Below are 26,545 nucleotides of genomic sequence, written 5' to 3' on the forward strand. Positions count from 1 at the left end.
ACAACCCCATCTATAAATATATTAAACAACCATGGTGACATTACACATCCCTGTCTAAGACCTACTTTTACCGGGAAGTATTCTCCCTCTCTTCTACACACCCTAACCTGAGCCTCACTATCCTCATAAAAGCTCTTTACAGCATTTAGTAACTTACCACCTATTCCATATACTTGCAACATCTGCCACATTGCTCCTCTATCCACTCAATCATATATATAGATGTATATATATGTATATATATATATATATATGTATATATATGTATATATATATATATATATATATATATATATATATATATATATATTTGTATACCAATAGGACAAATGTAATTTTTGGTATAGCATACACATGAAAAGGGAAACTGTAATCTAGCCCCAACATTACTGTACTTCTTAATCACCATTTTGTAATAATGTAATCAACTACCTACCAACTACCTTATTCTGGCAAAACAACCCTATGGCTCCGAAAACTTGGCTACCTAATACTGTACCTGAGTAATGTTAATTTCTCCACGATACATGAAGGTGACCAGCTGGGAGACGTGAGTGAACTTCATGTCCTTTAAAATAATGATTGGTGATTTGTCCGGATGCTCTTCGAATAGTTGCTCAAAGTAACTGCTACATGCTGATAAAACCACCTAAAAAAAGACATAAAAAAAAATACATAAGTTAAGACTCGTGTATACAAATTCATGCATGTATATAAAAATACCTTGGTGGGAGATGGCCAGTGCATTAAAAAAAAAATATAACAATAATAATAATAAAATTGTAAATGGTCCAACTTGAACCAAAACATCGTCATAACCTTCTCTCTCTCTCTCTCCTATGTGTGGGTTATTTGTGTATTGATTATATTATTAACCTTGTAACTGTGATCAACATACATACTAGTATGCAAGCAATGGCTGTGTCTAATGTACTAATACACAATTATTTATGCCTTCAAATACACCACCTGCCAATATTTTTGACCTCAGTTCAACTGTTTGGATATCCTACAACCAAGTCATGCCTGTGAAAATAAAATCAAAGACTAGGTGGGAGCATCACACAGTAACACTGCCTGGGTAGAATAAGTAAACAATGAAGCCAGTACCTGTTTTTCTACCATCAGCTTCCCTACCAGGGCATACAACCAGCAGGAAGATGCCTTATTCATTCCAAAATTATTACAATTTCATGATACAGTGGAATTCAGCTAATAGGCACACAATGTAGATTTAACCAATATGGTCAAATAATGTGACTTATTTCCATGTTTCCATACATATTACACCTTAACCCTTTGACTGTTTACGCCGTATAAATACGCCTTACGCGCCACTGTTTCTGACATATGTATACTCATAAATTCTAGCGGCTTCAAATCAAGCAGGAGAAAGCTGGTAGGCCCACATGTGAGAGAATGGGTCTGTGTGGTCAGTGTGCACCACATAAAAAAAATCCTACAGCACACAGTGCGTAATAAGAAAAAAAAACAGTTTTTTTGGATTAAAACGCCGACTTTGAGGTGTATTTTTGTATGGTATTTATCGTTGTATTCTCGTTTTCATGGTCTTAGGTGATAAAATGGAAAACATATTACAGAAATAGAGATGATTTTAATTGCTTTCACGATGAAAACGACCTTGAAACTGAGCTCAAAGTAGCGGAAATGTTCGATTTTTACCAATGTTCAGGAGTAAGCAAATCACACCACACATCCAATACACGTCAACTGGGGAGTCTAATATTCTTTCACTAGTGCACTGATATTATTTATACCATTTTTAAAATAATGCAGTAGTCTGCATACCAGTAAATTTTTTTTTCTGTATGAATAAAAAATCAAAATAGAAAGCAATACAATAGTAATATAAGAGGGGCCTAGAGATGTGACTAATGAAGAGAGGATATGTTATTTTAGTGCCAAGAATGTCTACCTTGTTTATTCTGGACCCTATTTTGAAATTGGCATCTTTTTTGATTTGCATGAAATTGGCCAAATTGCCAATTTCTGACCACTTTATTGGGTAGTTCAAATCGGTAAATGGGCGGTTTCTTGTACTCAGCTAATAGATAAAATGGAGTTCTAAAGAAATAGCTATGAGTTTAGTCAACTGGAACAACGGAATTGGCTAAAAACAGGGCTCAAAGTCGGCGAAATCGCCGATATGTATATGTCGCCAAGACCACTAACTTCGCGGGAGTGTAATTCCGTGAGTTTTCGACCAAATTTCGAACTTTTGGCGTCATTACCATCGGGAAAAGATTCTTTATCATTTCATAAGAAAAAATAACTTTTTTTTTCCTCAAAAATTTTGCGACATAGAATGACAGTTTCAGAAAGGGGCCTGCGACAGTCAAAGGGTTAAAACAATTGTAATATCATAAGATTTATCTGTAAATGTTTTACAGTGGTCTGGAGGACACAGAGGTGTTATGGAGACAGACATTACATCATGTTTATATAACCCGGGATATTCCCTCTTACTTAACTTTTGCTTTTAACACAGTGGTCATATCACACTGAGGTGTGGTGATCAAAAAAGAAGAAACACTTTCACCATCATTCACTTTATCACTATCTTGCCAAAGATACACCAATATTACAGTTCAGATGCCCGTCTAAAATGTAAATGTTCTCACCCCTGCTTCAGAGTGCAGGCATTGCACTTCCCACCTCCAGGACCCAGGTCCAGCTAACTGGTTTTCCTGAATCCCTTCATATATCATAATATGTTACCTCCCTCACACTCCAACAGTACATCAAGGCATAAAAACCACTTGCCTCCACTCACTCCTATCTAACATGCTTACATATATCTGTATAATATTACATTTCTTTACATAAAAAAAATTCTTTATTTTTTAGTTTTTTAGTACTCTTTCAAATTATTTACTTACAATTACAATCAGCATATCATTTTACAATTTTCTTTTTCACCAATCTTATTAGGTACAGATTAAATAACTAACTCTTCTTTAATACAAATTCCTTATTGCTTATATTATAGTCTATGAATGCTAATACTGATCCTGAGCTAAATCTCTCTAATTTCGACAATACATGTAATAACTTTAATGCAGACCAAGACTTCATATATTATTTACTGTTTGGAGGGACATCTGAACTGGCGTATCTTTGTACCTCTGGGAGGCCAGTGATAATGTGAATAATAATAATAATAGTAATAATATCTTTATTTCTACAAGTACATGTACAAGATATACAGGCCTAGATGACATCAATGACATATTACTACACCTACCATCCGACTTACGACCTGCTCGACTTACGACCACTTGACTTACGACCGTGTTTTTTATGCCAAATTTCTGGGAAATAAACAACTATTTGTGTTGTACACATTGTTTATCCTAAACCTTACAGTATAAAATACAGTACTAACAGCATAAGAAGTAAAGTAAAACATGAAATACAAAAATAAAACAATAAAGTCATTACAAAAATGTTTTGTTGATATTCAGTAGTAAAGTTCGACTTACGACCAGTTTCTCGGAACCGAACTCGGTCGTAAGTCGGATGGTAGGTGTATATAGAAAGCCCCTTGTTATGAAGAACATTTCGAGCAAACTAGGTCAATTTTGTCCCAGGATGTTACCCACACCAATCAACTAACACCCAGGTACCTATTTTACTGATAGTGAACAGGGACAGTTGGTGTCTTACGGAAACATGACCTAACGTTTTCCAACTGTACCGGGGGATCGATCCCTGGAGCTCAGTGTGTGTGTGAACTGAGTGTGCTAGCACTCAAACTACAGGTGAAACTGTTTCTTTTTCAGGTCACCCTACCTTGGTGGGAGATGGCCATTGTTAACCCTTAAACGGTCCAAACGTATATATACGTTCACCTGCGCAGCGCCCCGAATATTTTGAGAATTTTTTTTTTAATAGGAAAAAGGGCATGTGGTACCCAAGCGTCGCCAATTTTTTTTCATATGGGGCACACTGAGTGCGCACACCCATTCTCTCATGTCTAGGCGACTCAGGTCTATCGTGCCAATGTTGAATGAATGACAAATGAAACGTATATATACGTTTGGGGCGCTACGCGAGAGAACGTATGTATACGTTTGGACCGTTTAAGGGTTAAATAATAACGATAATAAAAATAATAATAAAAAATAATCTTTATTTCTACAAGTACATGTACTAGGTATACAGGTCTAGATGACATCAATGACCTACTACTACATAGAAAGTCCCTTGTTATAAAGAGCATTTTGGGCAAATTAGGCCCATTTTGTCCCCAGGGTGCAACTCACACCAATTGAATAACACTCGGGTATCTATTTTACTGATAACTGAACATGGACAGCAGGTGTCTTAAGGAAACACATCCTAATGTTTCCACCTGTACTGGGGATTGAACCATGGACCTCAATGGTGAGATGAGTGCACTAACAACTGAGCTATACAAGCTAAACAATAATTACCTTCAGTCACATGAAGAACATCTCAGAATTTAACAACAATGCCAGATCCTTGAGTAAACATACTGATATCAATGCGCTCCCAGTCACTAAATGCAAGCCTAACCTTCATTATTATTCATTGCTTGATACAGCATCTCTTCATGAGAGGGTTGACTGTATAAGATACAGTACTGAAGAAATGTAAGAAGTTTACACAAAAGTGCTGCGTGTGCAAATGCTCTTTGCTACTAGTTGAGAACACTCCTGCAAATTATTGGAAGCCACAAAAAAGTTCTCATCATGTACATAAAGCACCAATCCCAACAGCACTTTTCTCATCGACATCATGCTTAACTCTTCTAGGGTAGGGTAGGTGCCTGAGCCCGAGCTTGCAGCTCACAACACTGTCATTCCCATTATCCCCCTTGGGATGGGGATGGCAGACCAGAGAGGCCTAGCTTCTCCCTACGAGCCCCGTGAGGGCGGGGAATGTGGCTAGGCCTGGGGACAGTTGGTCCCAAAGATGAGGGGGGTACTTGTGCCTCCTCCCATGGGAGACTTAGGTCTCAGACACTCCCTAGACAGGGAGCCAAGGCCGGGCCACCACTTGGAAAAGGCCCGGGCCAGGAGAATAGAAGTGAATCTTAATAAATAAATAAAAAAAAAAACACTTTTCATTTAGCAGGTTCATTCTGTATCCAAAAGGCCAGGAGTTTTGTTAAAATAATTTAAATAGAATAATAGGAAAAGTGCAGAAGAGCTGAATTTCAGTGCCAGTAGATGTGGTTTAATAGATTTAAAGACATGGCAAATTCCACGACACATTGAGAAGTAAGGCTGCAAGTGCTGACAGAGGATGTTGCCTCTCATAACAATGTGTGTTGATCAAATTTGTTTAAGATGTGGTCTACACACCCTGGGAAGTTTTCAATGCTGAGAAATTGGGCTGCATTGGGAATGAATGCCATCAAGAACCTTCAGATGAGATACAAAGAGAGCACCAGTATTTAATTAAGACAGCAAGAGCTATGAATAACTTCTACAAACACAATCTCCTAGTAATTGTTTACCAATAAGACACCATGGGTAACAGAAATTTTATGGATTGGTTTTTGCAAACTTTTTGGGAATGTTCTTGTAAAATACTGTGCTCCACAATGAAAATGCCATATGTTATTCCCTTAAACTGAAAACTAGAGAACTGCAGACACATTCATCACCTTCCAAACTACAGTTAGAAAACATCTTATCTCCCTGATACACCCCATCAACTAACTACATAAAAACCACCTGGTGGTTCACACTTACACTCACTCACTCACCCATTTGACTATAAGCACAGAAATACGAATCTTAATCTTAAAATAATGATTCCTAACTAGTCATAAGTTTGCCTGTGATACTCCAATATAGAAACTATGTATTGTGCCAAAACAAAAGCATTCACACTGCTAAACTCACAAACTAGTATTTAGTCAACTTACTTCATAATCTGTAATAATTTAGGGTTAAGAATTAATCTAAGTTTGCCCGAAATGCCTAGCCATGCTAGGTGTCCTAGTGGCCCCCTATGTAATTAGTATCTTATTGTAAACCACACAATAACCAAAATCTGTAAAACCCGCATTGTAATCCTTATAGAGAATAAACTTGATTGATTGAAAGTAAATAATACATGAAGAACATTTTGGGGGTAAAGTTGGCACCAAGAGGGGGGCTTAAGCCCCCCAAATTCACACATCTCCCTCCAATAAAATTAGTAATAACAACTTTGTTGCAAAACAAGTCTCCTAGTCCCCCTTCCAACCAACTTATGCACCACAGATTGGCTGATCAGGAACTAACTTGAGGAACTTATCAAGTTCCCCCTTGACTGCTAGGGGTTTGTTGGTACAGTGGAACCTCAAATATCGAACTTTCTTCGGTCCAGAAGTCTGTTCGACTGCCTTTACTGAATGAATTTATTCCCATCAGGAATAATGTAAATTAGATTAGTCCATTTCAGACCCTTAAAAATACACTTATAAAAGCACTTACAAAAATACACTTACATAATTGGTTGTGTTGGGAGCAGTTCGATTTTTGAGGTTCCGCTGTAATTTCCTTTATGCTTCGGCTAGCTTGAAATTATGCTAGCTGAAATTAGTGCCGGATTACCGATGGAACTGGATTACTGATTGCTGGAATAGTGATGGCCAACCTGTACTAGGAATTCTTGAAGTCCGTCAAACTGTATTCCTTTTAATGTAGGCGAGAAAGACACGTCCTAATTTACACCTTGAAAATTCTGGAGGATTGGTTCAAAATCTGTACACCAAAAGCTCCCTACAAGAGGTAGAAGCTTGGTAAATGGTGCAAAATGTTGTACTGAGTTATTTATCTCTTATTTACTCATTGCATCTGCTTTTCTCTGAGGGTACAACATTCTGCACCATTTGCCAAGCTTCTACCTGTTGTAGGGAGCTTTTGATGTACAGATTTTGAACCAATCCTCCAGAATTTTCAAGGTGTAAATTAGGACATGTCTTTCTCACCTACAATAAAAGGAATACAGTTTGACAAACTTCAAGAATTCCTAGTATGGGTTGGCCATCACTATTCCGGCAATCAGTAATCCAGTTCCATTGGTAATCTGGCACTAATTTTGGCTAGCATAATTTCAAATTTCCAGGGTCGCCACACCAACCTGCCACTACTGTTTGGTGGCACTACTTGCTGCATAAGTCATTCCAATTTCTTTTTCTCCATTTGTTATAACCTGCTCACTTTTAGCCCTAGCCATGGTTCCAACAAATAAAAGAAATGCTTCTTATTGTGTAAAGCACATACACTGTACATTGTCCATAAGAGAAAATGTGGCTTTGAAGCCACTGTTGGTCACCATGACCTCAGCTCATTCAGATAAGCTGTGACTGGTAAATTTGGGCTTACATATGAGAGAATAGGTCTGTGTGGTAACTGTGCACTATATAAAAAAAACCTGCAGCACGCAGTGCATAATGAGAAAAAACTGAAACCGTGTATTTTGGTGTAAAACAGTGACTTTGCAGCATATTTTCATATGTTTTTTGTGGCTGTATTCTTGTTTTTTTGGTCTCATTTAATAGAATGGAAGATATATATTACAGAAACAGATACGATTTTTATTTTTTTTCATAGCGGAAAGTACCTCGAAATTGAGCTTAAAGTAGCAGAAATGTTTGATTTTTGTCAATGTTCAAGAGTAAACAAATGACATCATCTAATACGTGTCCAACTAGCTGGTCTAGTACGCAGTCATGAATGGGATGACATTATTTATACAAGTATTGCAATAATGCAGTAGTGTGCATAACAGTCAATCTTCTATTTTTGGTGTGAATAAAAATTCAAAATGGAAAGCAAGCATAATATAAGAGGGGCCTGGAGATGTGACTAATGAACAGGGAAAATGTTATTTTAGTGCCAGGAATGTCTGCATTGTTTATTCTGGACCCTATTTTGAAATTTGCATCTCTTGAAATTTGTGTGAAAACTGGCCAAATTACCAATATCTGATCACTTTATTGGGTAGCTGAAATAGGTAAATGGGTGGTTTCTTATACCCAATCGACAGAATATAAGGAATACTAGTGAAATAGCTATGAGTTTGGTAGACTGGAACAATGGAATAGGCCAAAAATAAAGTGTAAATTGAGTGAAATTTCTGATGCATAAATATTGCTGTGGGTTAAGTGTATTCTAACCTAAGCCCTCTAATCTGGCAAAATCACTAATCTAACATCCAACAGGTCCCGATGATGCCGGATTAGTGATGGTCACTCTGTAATTTAGGTGCTTGACTGAATTTATATGGGCAGTGGAGGTTCTCGGTACATTCTCCAGATCTGTAAATACACATGCCTTACAGAGGGCTGTTAACACATATTTTTCAGGTTCTAGTTATTCAGCTAATTATTTTCCTTGCAGCTGTGATAACACTGCTGTGAGTGTTGAATATGAGGTCCGACACGATCCCTCCAAAGTCTCTCACATTCAACATTTATCCTAATGACTGATTCAAGATCTGACACGATCCCTCCTAAATCTCTCACGTTCAACTTTTATTGTAATGACTGATTCGAGACCTGACATGATCCCTCCTAAGTCTCTCACATCCAACTTTTATCCTAATGACTGATTCGAGTTTGTGTAATACTCCATTCAGATTTTATTTATTCAATCTTTCCATAGCAGAATACGTAACTGAAATTTGTCCTCAGTCAACCACACATTGTTTACTGCATTTCACTGGAAGACATGATTTACAGCAGCTAAGAGATTTGCTGTGCCCTCAATGGATGCCCTCTCATATAAATTTTAATACTGTCTGCAATGGATGATACAATGCTATCAATTACGTCACTATGTTGAATACAATAATGAAATAAGAGAACTGGGGCAAGTACTGTACTGTCTTAGGGAGCAGAACTTTTCACTGTGAAAGCCTATGATCAAACCATACCCCGGCCGGGATTGAACCCGCGGTCAGAGAGTCTCAAAACTCCAGCCCGTCGCGTTAGCCACTAGACCAGCTAGCCACAATAAGATTCGTCCAACTAGGTATATTTCTACACCATAGGAAGGTTAGCACAGGCACCACTGTGACCACAAATGCAAGTTTTTACAGACGAATCTCCAGCTAGCGTGGCCGTGACGAACTCTAGCTCATGTTGACGGCAGAGAAGGGACTTGAGCTAGAGTTCGTCACGGCCACGCTAGCTGGAGATTCGTCTGTAAAAACTTGCATTTGTGGTCACAGTGGTGCCTGTGCTAACCTTCCTATGGTGTAGAAATATACCTAGTTGGACGAATCTTATTGTGGCTAGCTGGTCTAGTGGCTAACGCGACGGGCTGGAGTTTTGAGACTCTCTGACCACGGGTTCAATCCCGGCCGGGGTATGGTTTGTTTGCAATCGTGTCATTACGATTTCGTGAGTCATGTTGATGGCAGTGAAGGGACTTGAGCTAGAGTTTGTCACGGCCACGCTAGCTGGAGATTCGTCTGTAAAAACTTGCATTTGTGGTCACAGTGGTGCCTGTGCTAACCTTCCTATGGTGTAGAAATATACCTAGTTGGATGAATCTTATTTGTGGCTAGCTGGTCTAGTGGCTAACGCGACGGGCTGGAGTTTTGAGACTCTCTGACCGCAGGTTCAATCCCGGCCGGAGTATGGTTTGTTTGCAATCGTGTCATTACGATTTCGTGAGTCAAAGCCTATGATTTTACTCTATTCACTATTACTATTTGGGTTCCATTTGTTAGGAGGTAAAATATCCATCCACTAACTTTCAAGTTATTTCTTTTGCACACATTTTGTGTGTTATTGCATTTGTGTGCTACTGGTCACACTTGTCTAGGACTTTTTGTAAAGTATGCATACACTACATCTGCATTTTGTTTACCTACCGGTGCATCAAAGTCCACTGTGACTGGCAGGAGCAACCTGCTCTAAGCCAATGTTGCCCTGGGCTATGCAACTGTTGCAGATCCAAAGATTTTGACAACGTGAGGCATTAGTACTATCGGTCAATAGTTTTTTGCAGATGTTTAACTGCCACCTTGTGTCCAGACTCCTTCATAGAATATTTAAGGCATGTGACAGTGGATTCTTGCAATTCTTGAAGAATAATGGTTCTCCATGAATCTGACTCTAGGGAAGAGTGCATGGGCATGCTATCAATGGCTTCTTTAGCCCTTTCAGGGTCCGTCCCCTAGATCTACGGCTTTACGTTCAGGGTCCAAACCATAGATCTACGTCATGAGCTCAGCTCACTCTGATAAACTGTGAGTGGTAAATTTGGGCCTAGATATGAGAGAATACAACTATGTGGTATGAGTGCACCACATAAAACAAATCCTGCAGCACACTGTGTATAATGAAAGAAAAAAAACTGAGACCGTGATTTTCGATTAAAACAGCGACTTTGCAGTGTTTTTTCGTATGTTTTTTTATAGTTGTATTTGTGATTTCTTGGTCTCATTTGATAGAATGGAAGAAATATTACAGAAATAGAGATAATTTTGATTGGTTTTAGCACTGGAAATGGCTTGAAACTGAGCTCAAAGTGGCGGAAATGTTAAATTTTTGCCGATGTTCAAGAGTAAACAAACGACCTCACACGTCTAATACACACCAGCTGGTGGGTCTAATATACATTCACAAATGTGGTGATGATATTTATACAATTATTACAATATTGCATAACAGTAAATCTTCTATTTTTTGGTGTGAATAAAAATTCATTATGTGAATAAAAAATCAAAATGGAATTTATTTGTAAAGCTTCAAAACATAACTAATGAACAGAGGAAATGTTAGTTTAGTGCCAGGAATACCTACATTGTTTATTCTGGACCCTATTTTGAAATTGGAATATTTTGAACTTTGTGTTAAATTGGCCAAATCACCAATTTCCGGTCACTTTATTTTGTAGTTGAAACAGTTGACTTCGCGATTTCTTGTGCTCAATCGATAGAACAGAAGTAATACTAGTGAAATAGCTAAGAATATGGTCGACTGGAATAATGTAATAGACCTAAAGTGGGAGTCAAAGTCGGCAAAATCGCCGATTCGTAAATATCGCTGACACATCAAAATTCACGAGAGCATAATTTCGTCAATTTTCCATCAAATTTCGTACTTTTTGTTTTATTACATTTACAAAAAGATTCTCTACCATTTCATAAGAAAAAATAAAAAAAAATTTTCTTGAAAATTCTTGGACACTGGGGCACCACTTCAGATTTTGGCCTTGGACCCTGGAAGGGTTAACCCCTTGACTGTCACAACCCCAAACCCTGAGGTGTCTCCTGGCGTTGCAAAATTTCAAAATTTCAAAATTTCAAAAAAAAAAAAAAAAAAAAAAAAAAAAAAAAAAAAAAAAAAAAAAAAAAAAAAAAAAAAAAAAAAAATCTTGTGAAATGATAGAGAATCTTTTCCTGATTGTAATGACACCAAAAGAACGAAATTTGATGGAAAACTGACGGAATTATGCTCTCGCAAAGTTAGCGACCTCAGCGATATTTACGAATCGATGATTTCGCCCACTTTGAGCCCTATTTTTGGTTTATTCCATTGTTCTAGTCGACCAAACTCATAGCTATTTCTTTGGAACTCCATTTTTTCTATCATTTGAGTACAAGAAACTGCCCATTTTACGATTTCAACTACCCAATAACGTGGTCAGAAATTTGCAATTTGGCCAATTTCACGAAAACTAAAAAATATGACTATTTCAAAATAGGGTCCAGAATGAACAATGCAGACATTCCTGGCTCTAAAATAACATTTTCTTTGTTCATCAGTCATGTTTCCAGGCCCCTCTGATGTTACTCTTGCTTTCTATTTTGAATTTTTATTCAAACAAAAAATAGAAGATTTACTGTTATGCAGACTACTGCAATATTGTAATAATTGTATAAATAATGTCAACCTATTCATGACTGCATATCAGAATGGCTACTTGGACATTTATTGGAAAATGACATCATTTGTTTACTTTTGAACATCGGCAAAAATCAAACATTTCCCCTACTTTGAGCTCCATTTCAAGGTTCTTTTCATAGTAAAACCAATCAAAATCACCTCTATTTCTATAATATGTTTTCCATTCTATCAAATGAAACCAAGAAAATGAGAATACAACCATAAATACTATACGAAAAAAGACCACAAATTTGGCATTTTAATTAAAAAAAAAAAAGGTCGGAGTTTCTTTTTCTCATTATGCACTGCGTGCTGCAGGATTTTTTTTATATGGTGCACACTGACCACAGAGATGCATTCTCTCACATGTGGGCCTACCAGCTTTCTCCTGCTTGATTTGAAGCTGCTAGAATTTAGGAGTATATATACATCAAAAACGGTGGCTCGTAAGACGTATATATACCACCAAAACAGTCAAAGGGTTAAAGATGAGTAGGGCTAGTGTTATGTCAGAAATTATGGAGATGTTGGCAGAGTTTTGAGTTTCAGTCATAAAAAACTTATTATATTGTCACTCCTTAGTGTTTTTAACATTTCACTGAACACAGATATGTATACTGTGACTTCAATATTTCATTCATTACCTTGTTGTTGTCAGTGTCAGTTCTGTCAACTTTAAGCAAGGGCCCAATATTAGATGCAGTTTTGGCCCAGGATTTTGCATGAGAAAAAGTATTTTAACTTGCTTTGAGTTTCATATATAGCTTTTCATTTTCATTCATTCTCTCTCTCTCCTGGACTCATTATTATGCATTCAGTTTGAGCAATGGTATTTATTTCTCTAACCAGCATTTCTTTTCATTCTTCAGAAAGGCTATAGCTTTTGAAAAATTCTGTGATTATTTATCTTTGCCTGTAGATAGAGTACCTCTCTCTTTCTAACAGGCATCTCCTTTTTTTCTTAATGCTATGTGTCTGGGAGCTGAGTGATGATACTGAGACTATCCTCTTGCAACACTTGTTCAAATCCACATTAATCAATGTATGTTTCCAGCATATTTCAGTAATGTCATGATTTATTTGATTACAGTAAATGTTTTTATTGTTGAAGTTGAATCTGTTGAATACACCCTCATGACTGTCTTCGCTGTTCATGTTCATGTCCTCGTACTGAATGGCTTTTCTGCATGCAATAGTCTCCTTACCCAAGAAAAACACCATGGTAATTCAAACAATGAATGAATGTTTTATAAAAACGTTCATCCTATTATCTCTGGAAAATCTTCTCCAAACTTATTAGACAATGACAAAGAGGACTGGCCAACAAAGAACGAGTCTTGGAAAACATTTAAAATGGACAGGATCGATGACATTGATAAACCCAAGGATGAAGTCACAATTACCATGATTAATATGACATGGAAATAAATGTCACATTAGTGTGTCAATGACTTCTGTGGATTCTAGGAGATAATTCCAGAGAGAAAGGAAGATCATGGCCCTTACTAGGCATGCAAGATTTGATGAGATTGATAATTATAACACGGAAGAATTGTTGAATCTCATTATGGTCAGTCTGTTGACTAAGGCATCAATGTGCAAGTGATCTTAGCCGAGTCTCTAAATATCTACAGATAGTGTTTAAGTTTTACTGTTTTCAGGACCAATGGAATCTCACTGTCTTATTTTAATTACAGGTTGTATATTACTGATATGTTAAAGTGTAAATAGAGAGGAATGTTTCTGAGAGACATGCTGCATATAACAGGGATATTCAGTTAACCCTATCACTGGTCAGAATTTTGCTTTTTTCATCATGTACTACATGGGGCAGAATACTGTAAATGCTCACTGCACAGACCCAATCTCTCACATTTAGGCCAAAATTTACTGCTCACAGCTTATCTGAGTGACCTGAGCTCATGATGCTGAATTATGTGACAGAGCCTGGCTTCAGCGATATAGTTCTACACGATGGCCACTGAAAAGATTAAATGTGGCTAGCTGAATTGGTGATGTGGGACCTCTCATGATCTTAACACAAAAGGATGTGCTAATGACTTGTACAGTGGACCCTTGGCTAACGAACGCATTGCGTAATGTTAAATCCGCCTAACGAAGCGTTTGAGCGTAAAAATTTTGGCTCGCCTAACGATAAAAAACTCGCCCAGCGTAATTCGTCCCGAACCTGTCCGTCCAGCCTAAGTGCCTCAGCTGCCCCGCTGTCATTGTTTACAAGCCAGGGTTGCCGGTTTCATGCATACATTCGATACATTTTGTATTATTCCATTGTTTATAGTGCTTGTAACTGCTAAATAAGTCACCATGGGCCCAAAGAAAGCTTCTAGTGCCAACCCTGTGGTTAAAAAGGGTGAGAAATACGGTGGTGCAGATGCTGCTGCACCACCATCAGCTGTACTACTCGAAGATGTGGAGAGACTGTTGTTGGTGTGGCTTAACGAGAAACAATTACCGAGAAACAATTAGCGTCCAGAGGGTTAGCCACCCAGGATAACCCAAGAAAGTCAGTGAGTCATCGAGGACTGTCTAACTTATGTCCATTGGGGTCCTTAATCTTGTCCCCCAGGATGCGACCCACACGAGTCGACTAACACCCAGGTGAACAGGAAAAAATGCCTGGAACTGGTGCTCATATTAGTGAATTTAAGGCCAGCAAAGGTTGGTTTGAGAGATTTAAGAATTGTAGTGGCATACGCAGTGTGATAAGGCATGGCGAAGCTGAAAAATTCCAACCCCAACAAGTGTTCAAATGTGATGAAACAGGCCTGTTCTGGAAGAAAATGCCAAACAGGACCTACATTAAACAGGAGGAAAAGGCACTCCCAGGACACAAGCCTATGAAACACAGGTTAACTTTCTTGTTTTGTTGTAATGCTAGTGGGGATTGCAAAGTGAAGCCTTTATGCATGCATCACTCTGAAAATCCCAGACTGTTCAAGAAAAACAGTGTCTCATCACTCATCAATACTCTTCAATAAAGGTAAGTGTCATTTTAACATTTATTTATATAATTATTGTGCATGTCTCATTGTTTTCTTTGTAGGGAAATGTATATTTCATGAAATTTTTTTTATTTTTTTTTTAATACTTTCGGCTGTCTGGAACGGATTAATTGGATTTCCATTATTTCTTATGGGGAAAATTAATTCGGATAATGATAATTTCGTCTAACGATGAGCTCTAAGGAACAGATTAACATCGTTAGCCGAGGGTCCACTGTATATGTAAGGAACCAAAAATTATTCTCATGACTATTCTGGACTCTTAATCGTATCACTGTCTTGTACACAGATCTATGTTATTGATGCCAGTGTCACTCATGTAGATCTACTTTTTAAGAACAGAACCCTCAAAAATGATGTGAATGGTAAACTTTGCTCTAGACACGAGAGAATGGATCTTCATGGTAAGTATGCACAATGTAAAATAAATCCTGCCTCTTGCAATGCATGATGGGAAAATCAAACCTCTTTGTGTCTGACTTAAAATAGCAATTTTGAGGCATTTTCTAGGATGGATTTATGGCTTTACTGTCTGTTTCTAGGTATCAATTGATAGAATGAAAGACATACTAGTTAATAGAGATGATTTTAGTCAGTTTCAGCACAAGAAGTACTGTAGAGAAAAAAAAAAGCCACAATACCATGACTGGAACAATACACAAATAACCTGCACACAGGAAAGAGAAGCTTATGATGATGATTCAGTTGATGTGGACCATTTACAAAGTCACACTGTTTCTGACGTATTTATACGCGTAAATTCTAGCGGCTTCAAATCAAGTGGGAGAAAGCTGGTAGGCCCACATGCGAGAGAATGGGTCTGTGTGGTCAGTGTGCACCACGTAAAAAAATCCTGCAGCACGCAGTGTGTAATGAGAAAAAAAAAAACTGACCTTTTTTTGGATTAAAATGCCGAATTTGAGGTGTATTTTCGTATAGTATTTATTGTTGTATTCTCATTTTCATGGTCTCAGGTGATAAAATGGAAAACATATTATGAAAAGGACCTTGAAATTGAGCTCAAAGTGGCGGAAATGTTTGATTTTTACCAATTTTCAAGAGTAAGCAAATCACACCTCACGTCCAATACACGTACGTCAACTGGGGAGTCTAATACAGTGGACCCCCGGTTAACGATATTTTTTCATTCCAGAAGTATGTTCAGGTGCCAGTACTGACCGAATTTGTTCCCATAAGGAATATTGTGAAGTAGATTAGTCCATTTCAGACCCCCAAACATGCACGTACAAACGCACTTACATAAATACACTTACATAATTGGTCGCATTGGGAGGTGATCGTTAAGCGGGGGTCCACTGTATTCTTTCACTAGTACGCTGATATTATTTATACCATTTTTACAATAATGCAGTAGTCTGCATAACAGTAAATTTTGCATTTTTTTGTATGAATAAAAAATCAAAATAGAAAGCAATAGTAATATAAGAGGGGCCTAGAGACGTGACTAATGAACAGAGGATATGTTATTTTAGTGCCAAGAATGTCTACATTGTTTATTCTGGACCCTATTTTGAAATTGGCATCTTTTTTAATTTGCGTGAAATTGGCCAAATTGCCAATTTCTGACCACGTTATTGGGTAGTTCAAATCTGTAAATGGGCGGTTGCTTGTACTGAACTGATAGAAAAAATGGAGTTCTAAAGAAATAGCTATGAGTTTGGTCAACTGGAACAATGGAATTGGCCAAAAACAGGGCTCAACGTCATCAAAATCGCCAATGTGTATATGTCGCCGAGACCACTAACTTCATGGGAGCGTAATTCCGTGAGTTTTCGACCAAATTTCATACTTTTGGTGTCATTACCATCGGGAAAAGATTATCTATCATTTCATAAGAAAAAATATATTTTTTTTTTTCCAAAAATTTATCGACATAGAATGATGGTTTCAGAAAGGGGCCTGCAACAGTCAAAGAGTTAAATTAGCAGAATGCAGCCTTTCCCCACTTTGTGATGTACTCATTTACCGACAACTTGGACTTACGACAGGCTCTCTGACCAGTATGCATACCTAAATAATATATGTTAGAGCTGATTTCCTCTATTCTGTTTATTACAATATACGTAAAGTACACTACTGTACAACATTTAAAAATTTACTAAAAATGTTATAAATGGTGCAAGGGTGACAATAAAGCAATATTAAAGATGGCTGACATAAACCCACTACCATTATAGTATTCCCCTCATTTAGCGACAAATTTGTTGATCGATGTAGTATTAGGAACGTAACTCCGTCGTTAACCCCTTGACTGTCGCAGCCCCCAATCCTGAGGTGTCTCCTGGTGTCGCAAAATTTAAAAACAAAAAAATAATTTTTTCTTATGAAATGATAGAGAATCTTTTCCCAATTGTAATGACACCAAAAAAACGAAATTTGATGGAAAACTGACGGAATTATGCTCTCGCTAAGTTAGCGACCTCGGCGCTGTTTACAAATCGGCGATTTCGCCCACTTTGAGCCCTATTTTCGGCTAATTCTGTTGTTCCAGTCGCCCAAACTCATAGCTATTTCTTTAGAACTCCATTTTTTCTATCGATTGACCACAAGAAACTGCCCATTTACCGATTTCAATTACCTAATAATGTGGTCAGAAATTTGCAATTTGGCCAATTTCACGAAAACTAAAAAATATACAATTTCAAAATAAGGTCCAGAATGAACAATGCAGATATTCCTGGCTCTAAAATAACATTTTCTTTGTTCATCAGTCATGTCTTCAGGCCCCTCTGATATTACTCATGCTTTCTATTTTGAATTTTTATTCAAACAAAAAATGGAAGACTTACTATTATGCAGACTACTGTAATACTGTAATAATTGTATAAATAACATCAACCCATTCATGACTGCATATTAGAATGGCTAGTTGGACATTTAATGGACAATGTCATCATTTGTTTACTTTTGAACATTGGCAAAAATCAAACATTTCCCCTACTTTGAGCTCCATTTCTAGGTTCTTTTTATAGTAAAATCAATCAAAATCACCTCTATTTCTATAATATGTTTTCCATTCTATCAAATGAGACCAAGAAAACGATAATACAACTATAAATACTATACGAAAATAGACCACAAAGTCGGCATTTTAATTAAAAAAAAAAACGGTCGGAGTTTTTTTTTTCTCATTATGCACTGCGTGCTGCAGGATTTTTTTTTATATGGTGCACACTGACCACACAGACCCATTCTCTCACTTGTGAGCCTACCAGCTTTCTCCTGCTTGATTTGAAGCCGCTAGAATTTATGAGTATATATACGTCAAACACGGTACCTCGTAAGACGTATATATACGGCCGTGACAGTCAAAGGGTTAAGTGAGGAGAGGCTGTATTAAATTTTTGGCCATTTTCCTGGGGAAGGAAAAAGCCCCCCTACCCCCCTGGTTTGTTTTATGTGTTAATACTGGGTCTGCTTCAATTACTGGGACAGGCTAAACTCTTGCTTCACACAGCAAGGGTCTGGGTTCGATTCCCAGTGAGGGTAGAAACATTGGGCATATTTCTTTACACCGGTTGTCTATGTTCACCCAGAGCATAACAAGCGGGTTTCTACACACTAGTAGTATGTCACTGACGTCAGCTAGGTCTGTATACCTTGTACGTATACTTGTAGAAATAAAATTATTATTATTATTATTAAACATGGCAAAACTTCAATTTTTTATGATGATGGTTTCAAGATGGAGGGCAAATGTTACAAAGGAGAGGCCTGAGGATGTGACTAATGAACAGAGGATAGGTTCATTTAGTAATTGGAATGCCTACAGCATTTATTTTGGACTTTGTTTTTAAATTGGAATTTGATAAGTTTTGTATAAAATTGGCCAAAATACTTAATTCTGTGCACTTTATAGGGCTGTTCTGATATTTGAATGGGCAGTATTTTGCACTCAATCGATAGAATGAAAGGCATACTAGCAAAATTGCTAGAAATTTGGTAGACCTGAGCAATGGAATTGGTTGAAAAGAGAATGCAAAATGGGCAAAATCACTGATACATAAAGTACACCCAGACCACCAGCTTTGCACTTGCATAATTATGGCAATGTCCTATGAAATTCTGCATTTTGGCATCATTACCTTTAGAAAAACTCCATTATTTCAGATTTTTTTTTTGTTTAATCTTGATACTCTCAGCACTTGTAATTTGTGGGTTGCAACAATGTAGGGAGTTGACCTTTTCACTGCCAACACCCCCCCCCCCCAAATTAAAAGCCCTTTCTTTGTTGGTATTAAAAAAAAAAGTTCTCTAAAATAGAAGAGCATGTTTTAACCCTTTGACTGTTTTCGACGTATAAATACGTCTTACGAGCCAATGTTTCTGACGTATATATACTCAATAATTCTAGCGGCTTCAAATCAAGTGGGAGAAAGCTGGTAGGCCCACATGTGAGAGAATGGGTCTGTGTGGTCAGTGTGCACCACATAAAAAAAATCCTGCAGCACACATTGCATAATGAGAAAAAAAAAACTCTGATCGTTTTTTTGGAATAAAACGCCGACTTTGAGGTGCATTTTCGTATAGTATTTATCGTTGTATTCGCGTTTTCATGGTCTTAGGTGATAAAATGGAAAACATATTACAGAAATAGAGATGATTTTCATTACTTTTACGATGAAAACGACCTTGAAACTGAGCTCAAAGTAGCAGAAATGTTCGATTTTTACCAATGTTCAAGAGTAAATAAATCACACCACACGTCCAATACACGTCAACTGGGGAGTCTAATATTCTTTCACTAGTGCACTGATATTATTTATACCATTTTTACAATAATGCAGTCGTCTGCATAACAGTAAATTTCGTATTTTTTTGTATGAATAAAAAATCAAAATAGAAAGCAATAATAATATAAGAGGGGCCTAGAGATGTGACTAATGAACAGAGCATATGTTATTTTAGTGCCACGAATGTCTACCTTGTTTATTCTGGACCCTATTTTGAAATTGGCATCTTTTTTATTTTGTGTGAAATTGGCCAAATTGCCAATTTCTGACCGCCATATTGGGTAGTCCAAATTAGTAAATGGGAGGTTTCTTGTACTCAGCTGATAGATAAAATGGAGTTCTAAAGAAATAGCTATGAGTTTGGTCAACTGGAACAATGGAATTGGCTGAAAATAGGGCTCAAATTCGGCGAAATCGCCGATACGCATATGTCGCCGAGACCGCTAACTTCGCGGGAGCATAATTCCACGAGTTTTCGACCAAATTTCGAACTTTTGGTGTCATTACCATCGGGAAAAGATTCTCTATCATTTCATAAGAAAAAATAATTTTTTTTTTTTTCAAAAATTGAGCGACATAGAATGACAGTTTCAGAGAGGGGCCTGAAACAGTCAAAGGGTTAAATGAATTTTTTTTATGTATGTAATACAGAATTACACAGGCAGGAAGCCCTTTATGCAACAGTAATTTCTCCCAATTTGAGGCCTAATTTAAGCCAATTCCAGTGCACAAACCAACCCCATTCCTAGCTATTTCACTAGTATACATATCCTCCTATCCACATTGCAAGACACTGCCCATTCTCCCATCAGAACTTCCCTACTGTATCCAGAAGTTGGTAATTTGACTGATTTTACAGTTATTTTCAATAAATTCCAATTTAAAAACAGAATACAAAACAAACACTTTAGGCATTCCAGGCACTAATATCTTCCCTCTGTTCATTAACTACAGTGGACCCCCGGTTTGCGATATTAATCCATTCCTGAAAGCTCATCGTAAACCAAAATTATCGAAAAGCGAATCAATTTTCCCCATAAGAAATAATGGAAATCAAATTAATCCGTGCAAGACACCCAAAAGTATGAAAAAACAAAATTTACCACATGAAATATGAAGTTTAATGCACACAAACTGAAGAAGACATGCACAGTTTGTAGTACTCTACTAACAATAGAATACATGACACTTACCTTTAATGAAGATCTGGTGATGATTGATGGGATGGGAGGAGGGGAGAGTGTCGAACTTATTGTTTAGATGGGGAATCCCCTTCCAATAGGACTTGAAGTAGCAAGTCCTTTTCTGGGGTTACTTCCCTTCTTCTTTTAATGCCACTAGGACCAGCTTGAGAGTCACTGGCAGCCTCACCATGTCTAATCACACTATGTATGCCACTACGATTCTTAAATCTTTCAAACCAACCTTTGCTGGCCTTAAATTCACTCACATCACCACTAGTTGCAGGCAATTTCTTTACCAAATCGTCATGCAACTGCCTAGCCTTTTCACAAATGATCGCTTGAGAGATGCTATCTCCTGCTATCTGTTTTTCATTTATCCACACCAATAACAGTCTCTCAACATCTTCTAATAACACTTGCGGTCGCTGTTTTGTAGCCACAGTTGCACCTTTTGCAACAATAGCTTCCTTGACTGCCGTTTTCCTGGTCACTATAGTAGAGATGGTTGATTGGGGTTTTGTATACAACCTGGCCAGCTCCGACACACGCACTCCACTTTCGTACTTTGCAATTACGTATCTCTTTCTTCATTTCAATAGTCATTAGCACCCTTTTTCTCAAAGGGTTGGCACTAGAAGCTTTCTTGGGGCCCATGGTGACTTATTTTGCAGAAACAAGCACCAAAAACACTGTGATAATATGGAATGCACCGAATGTATCCTTAGATGCGAGCACACTGGCTGGCTTGTAAACACAGGCACACACGTGGACACGTCTCGGACGAATCGTATACCGGGTTTTTTAACGGGAACAGAGGCAAAAATTTTGTGTTAAAATGTATCGAATACCGATGACATCGCAAACCGGGGGTCCACTGTACTTTCCCCAGCCTTTCCTATATAACATTTGCCCTCCAATTTGAATCTAGTCACACAAAAAAATCAATGTTATTTTTTCCCCCTAATTTCTTGACTAATACACCATAACAAAAAATACTTGGTCATGGTTAAGACCAGGGGCTCCCAACCTGGGGTAGACACCCCCTCCGGGGTGTGAGATGGCATTTCAGGGGTTGCAACAAAGAGTTTAATTTGTTCACCTGTAGTACTGTATTTGGTTCAATTTATGATTCAAAAATTAGAAATTTGACTTCCTCATCTTCAAATGTGATATTACTTTTGTTGGGTGCAACATTAATCAAACATTTCCTAGGGGTGTGGAACATAGAAAAGGTTGGAATCCCCTGGTTTAGACCATCCCAATAAATAAAGCATACCTAGTAAAAACCCATAAAACAAACTTGAGTAAGGGAAGGTCTACTTTTCCTCATGAAACTCATCCGAAATCTATAATTTTTGCCCCTTGAGCCCTTTTTCAGGCCATTTCCAGTTTAAAATGACAAAAATTGTCTCCATTTCACTATACCTTCTTATCAGTAGTACTGTGCCTCATTCCAGTAACCGTTAGATGAATCACGTAACAGTTAGTGAGTGATTCACCTAACGGTTACTGGTATGAGGCACAGTACTACTGACAACTGATACTACTGATAATCACACAGTTTCATTTGACCAACAGTCAAGAATTAATTTATTTATTGCAGAAGTAGAAGAGCTACTTATACACAGAGCTTGGTAGCCAATGTAAATTTCTGTCTTGCTAGAAGTATGCAGACATCACAAGTCAAATAACGATCTTAACTGCAAGATCCCTAGGACTAAAGTATGACTACTGGTTTCCCCTAAATCCCTTCATAAATGTTACTATTCTGGCACTGCAGCAGCATGCCAAATCATTAGAACCATCCATCTTGAAATACTTGATCTAACACACACTCCATCCCCTAAAGCTTCCTTTACATCCTCCCTTCTAACCATTCCTGAGATAACCCCTATCCCTCTTTCCTTCCACCATGGATTTAAACACCCTCCTGGTTGTGCTTTTCTTCTCCATCCTCTTTAAGTGCCCAAATTACCTCAAAAACCTTTCCTCTTCTGTAACAACTTACTGGAATGAAAGCTATGGGAGAGAGTGTAGAATAAATCCAACAAAGAGCATGGGCCCCATGGGCATAATTATACATCATGTCAATTTTTGTAGTCTATGATTCTTCAACATATGTATTACTAGCAAGTATCAGAAATATTGCCAAAATTAAGAATGATGTTTTCAAGAAGAAACTGGATATCTTCCTGCTACAAGTTTGTGATTGTTACGTGAGCCAGTGAGTCACTAGTAGAAACAGCCTGGTTGACCAGAGGTCATCAGGGAAACCTGGCCTCAGGCTGAACTGCAGGATATTAGAGACCTTGAAACTGGTCACAGGTATACACCTACACCATATTCTAATTTCCTGATACAGCAGATTAAGTCTATTGTATAGGGAGCCTACTGGACACACACTATCACTAATGGATAAAAACTCAATGCAGACTATTGCAACAAGCATTTGTATAGCCAAATAATTTGTCCAATATACTCAAAACCCATTAAACAGAGGTCTGTTAAACTGAGGTTTAACAGCACCACTATACTCTGGTATATGAGGTCTTAAGTCTTCATAAACTTTCTTTCTCTCCACATACTCCTCAGCACTTTGTGCACCTTTTTTCCTTCAAGTATTCTGTAGGTCACTTTGTCTTAATCATGTATTAATCTCCCAACACAACCACTCCCAAATATCTGAAAACTGTACATTATTTCCTCCATACTCCCTTCAATCCAATATTCAATTTTTTCATTGCCAAAACATTTTGTTACTCTCATCACCTTGTTCTTTTCTATGTTCATATTTGATTTTCTTTTACACACCCTCCCAAACTTGCTCACCAACCTATGAACTTCTCTTCATAATCTCCCAAAAGTATTGTGCCACTGGCAAAGAGCAACTGTGGCAACTCACACTTTATATAAGATTCATTATTTTTTAATCTCACACTTCACTCAAACTTCCTAGTATTTGTTTCTTTACGACCCCATGTATACCTTTAAATTGTTTCGAGAGTTTATCTACTCTCTGAGCCCAGCCACTGGCCAGGCTCGTCTGGTGCTTGCCTGGTCAACCAGGCTGTTGCTGCTGGAGGCCTGCTGCCCCACATATCCATCATGGCCTGGTTGATCTGGCACCTGGTGAAGATACTTGTCCAGCTTCCTCTTGAAAGCTTCTACACTTGTTCCAGCCATGTTTCTGATATCTTCTGGTAGGATGTTGAATAGTCTGGGACCCTGAATGTTGATATAGTGTTCCCATATTGTCCCCACTGCACCCCTGCTCCTCACTGGGTTTATTTCACACTTCCTCTCATATCTCTCACTCCAGTATGTTGTTATGACAGTGTGCAGATTTGGGACCAGGCCCTCGAGTATTTTCCAGGTATAAATATTATTATTATTTTTTTTTTTTATTGTCACACTGGCCGATTCCCACCAAGGCAGGGTGGCCCGAAAAAGAAAAACTTTCACCATCATTCACTCCATCACTGTCTTGCCAGAAGGGTGCTTTACACTACAGTTTTTAAACTGCAACATTAACACCCCTCCTTCAGAGTGCAGGCACTGTACTTCCCATCTCCAGGACTCAAGTCCGGCCTGCCGGTTTCCCTGAATCCCTTCATAAATGTTACTTTGCTCACACTCCAACAGCACGTCAAGTATTAAAAACCATTTGTCTCCATTCACTTCTATCAAACACGCTCACGCATGCCTGCTGGAAGTCCAAGCCCCTCGCACACAAAACCTCCTTTACCCCCTCCCTCCAACCTTTCCTAGGCCGACCCCTACCCCGCCTTCCTTCCACTACAGACTGATACACTCTTGAAGTCATTCTGTTTCGCTCCATTCTCTCTACATGTCCGAACCACCTCAACAACCCTTCCTCAGCCCTCTGGACAACAGTTTTGGTAATCCCGCACCTCCTCCTAACTTCCAAACTACGAATTCTCTGCATTATATTCACACCACACATTGCCCTCAGACATGACATCTCCACTGCTTCCAGCCTTCTCCTCGCTGCAACATTCATCACCCACGCTTCACACCCATATAAGAGCGTTGGTAAAACTATACTCTCATACATTCCCCTCTTTGCCTCCAAGGACAAAGTTCTTTGTCTCCACAGACTCCTAAGTGCACCACTCACTCTTTTTCCCTCATCAATTCTATGATTCACCTCATCTTTCATAGACCCATCCGCTGACACGTCCACTCCCAAATATCTGAATACGTTCACCTCCTCCATACTCTCTCCCTCCAATCTGATATTCAATCTTTCATCACCTAATCTTTTTGTTATCCTCATAACCTTACTCTTTCCTGTATTCACCTTTAATTTTCTTCTTCTGCACACCCTACCAAATTCATCCACCAATCTCTGCAACTTCTCTTCAGAATCTCCCAAGAGCACAGTGTCATCAGCAAAGAGCAGCTGTGACAACTCCCACTTTGTGTGTGATTCTTTATCTTTTAACTCCACGCCTCTTGCCAAGACCCTCGCATTTACTTCTCTTACAACCCCATCTATAAATATATTAAACAACCACGGTGACATCACACATCCCTGTCTAAGGCCTACTTTTACTGGGAAAAAATTTCCCTCTTTCCTACATACTCTAACTTGAGCCTCACTATCCTCGTAAAAACTCTTCACTGCTTTCAGTAACCTACCTCCTACACCATACACTTGCAACATCTGCCACATTGCCCCCCTATCCACCCTGTCATACGCCTTTTCCAAATCCATAAATGCCACAAAGACCTCTTTAGCCTTATCTAAATACTGTTCACTTATATGTTTCACTGTAAACACCTGGTCCACACACCCCCTACCTTTCCTAAAGCCTCCTTGTTCATCTGCTATCCTATTCTCCGTCTTACTCTTAATTCTTTCAATTATAACTCTACCATACACTTTACCTGGTATACTCAACAGACTTATCCCCCTATAATTTTTGCACTCTCTTTTATCCCCTTTGCCTTTATACAAAGGAACTATGCATGCTCTCTGCCAATCCCTAAGTACCTTACCCTCTTCCATACATTTATTAAATAATTGCACCAACCACTCCAAAACTATATCCCCACCTGCTTTTAACATTTCTATCTTTATCCCATCAATCCCGGCTGCCCTACCCCCTTTCATTTTACCTACTGCCTCACGAACTTCCCCCACACTCACAACTGGCTCTTCCTCACTCCTACAAGATGTTATTCCTCCTTGCCCTATACACGAAATCACAGCTTCCCTATTACCTGGAGTTTACCTGGAGAGAGCTCCGGGGGTCAACGCCCCCGTGGCCCGGTCTGTGACCAGGCCTCCTGGTGGATCAGAGCCTGATCAACCAGGCTGTTGCTGCTGGCTGCACGCAAACCAACATACGAGCCACAGCCCGGCTGATCCGGAACTGACTTTAGGTACTTGTCCAGTGCCAGCTTGAAGACTGCCAGGGGTCTGTTGGTAATCCCCCTTATGTGTGCTGGGAGGCAGTTGAACAGTCTCGGGCCCCTGACACTTATTGTATGGTCTCTTAACGTGCTAGTGACACCCCTGCTTTTCATTGGGGGGATGGTGCATCGTCTGCCAAGTCTTTTGCTTTCGTAGTGAGTGATTTTCGTGTGCAAGTTCGGTACTAGTCCCTCTAGGATTTTCCAGGTGTATATAATCATGTATCTCTCCCTCCTGCGTTCCAGGGAATACAGGTTTAG

The 26,545-nt window shown here is 38.5% G+C and overlaps 1 protein-coding gene across 6 annotated transcripts in view; it reads right to left on the reverse strand.

Annotated features, from left to right (window-relative positions):
* The window catches only part of LOC128696839 (uncharacterized), a 189,792-nt gene that overhangs the window by 57,637 nt on the left and 105,610 nt on the right, over window positions 1–26,545 (reverse strand). For all 6 annotated transcript variants that reach the window (XM_053788226.2, XM_053788230.2, XM_053788233.2 and 3 more), the window contains one exon: window positions 500–649. In XM_053788226.2, coding sequence (XP_053644201.1) covers window positions 500–649 — 150 coding nt within the window. The remainder of the gene's footprint in view (window positions 1–499; window positions 650–26,545) is intronic.

Source organism: Cherax quadricarinatus, chromosome 52 (assembly GCF_038502225.1).
Source record: "Cherax quadricarinatus isolate ZL_2023a chromosome 52, ASM3850222v1, whole genome shotgun sequence".
In the NCBI taxonomy this organism is placed as follows: Eukaryota; Metazoa; Arthropoda; class Malacostraca; order Decapoda; family Parastacidae; genus Cherax; species Cherax quadricarinatus.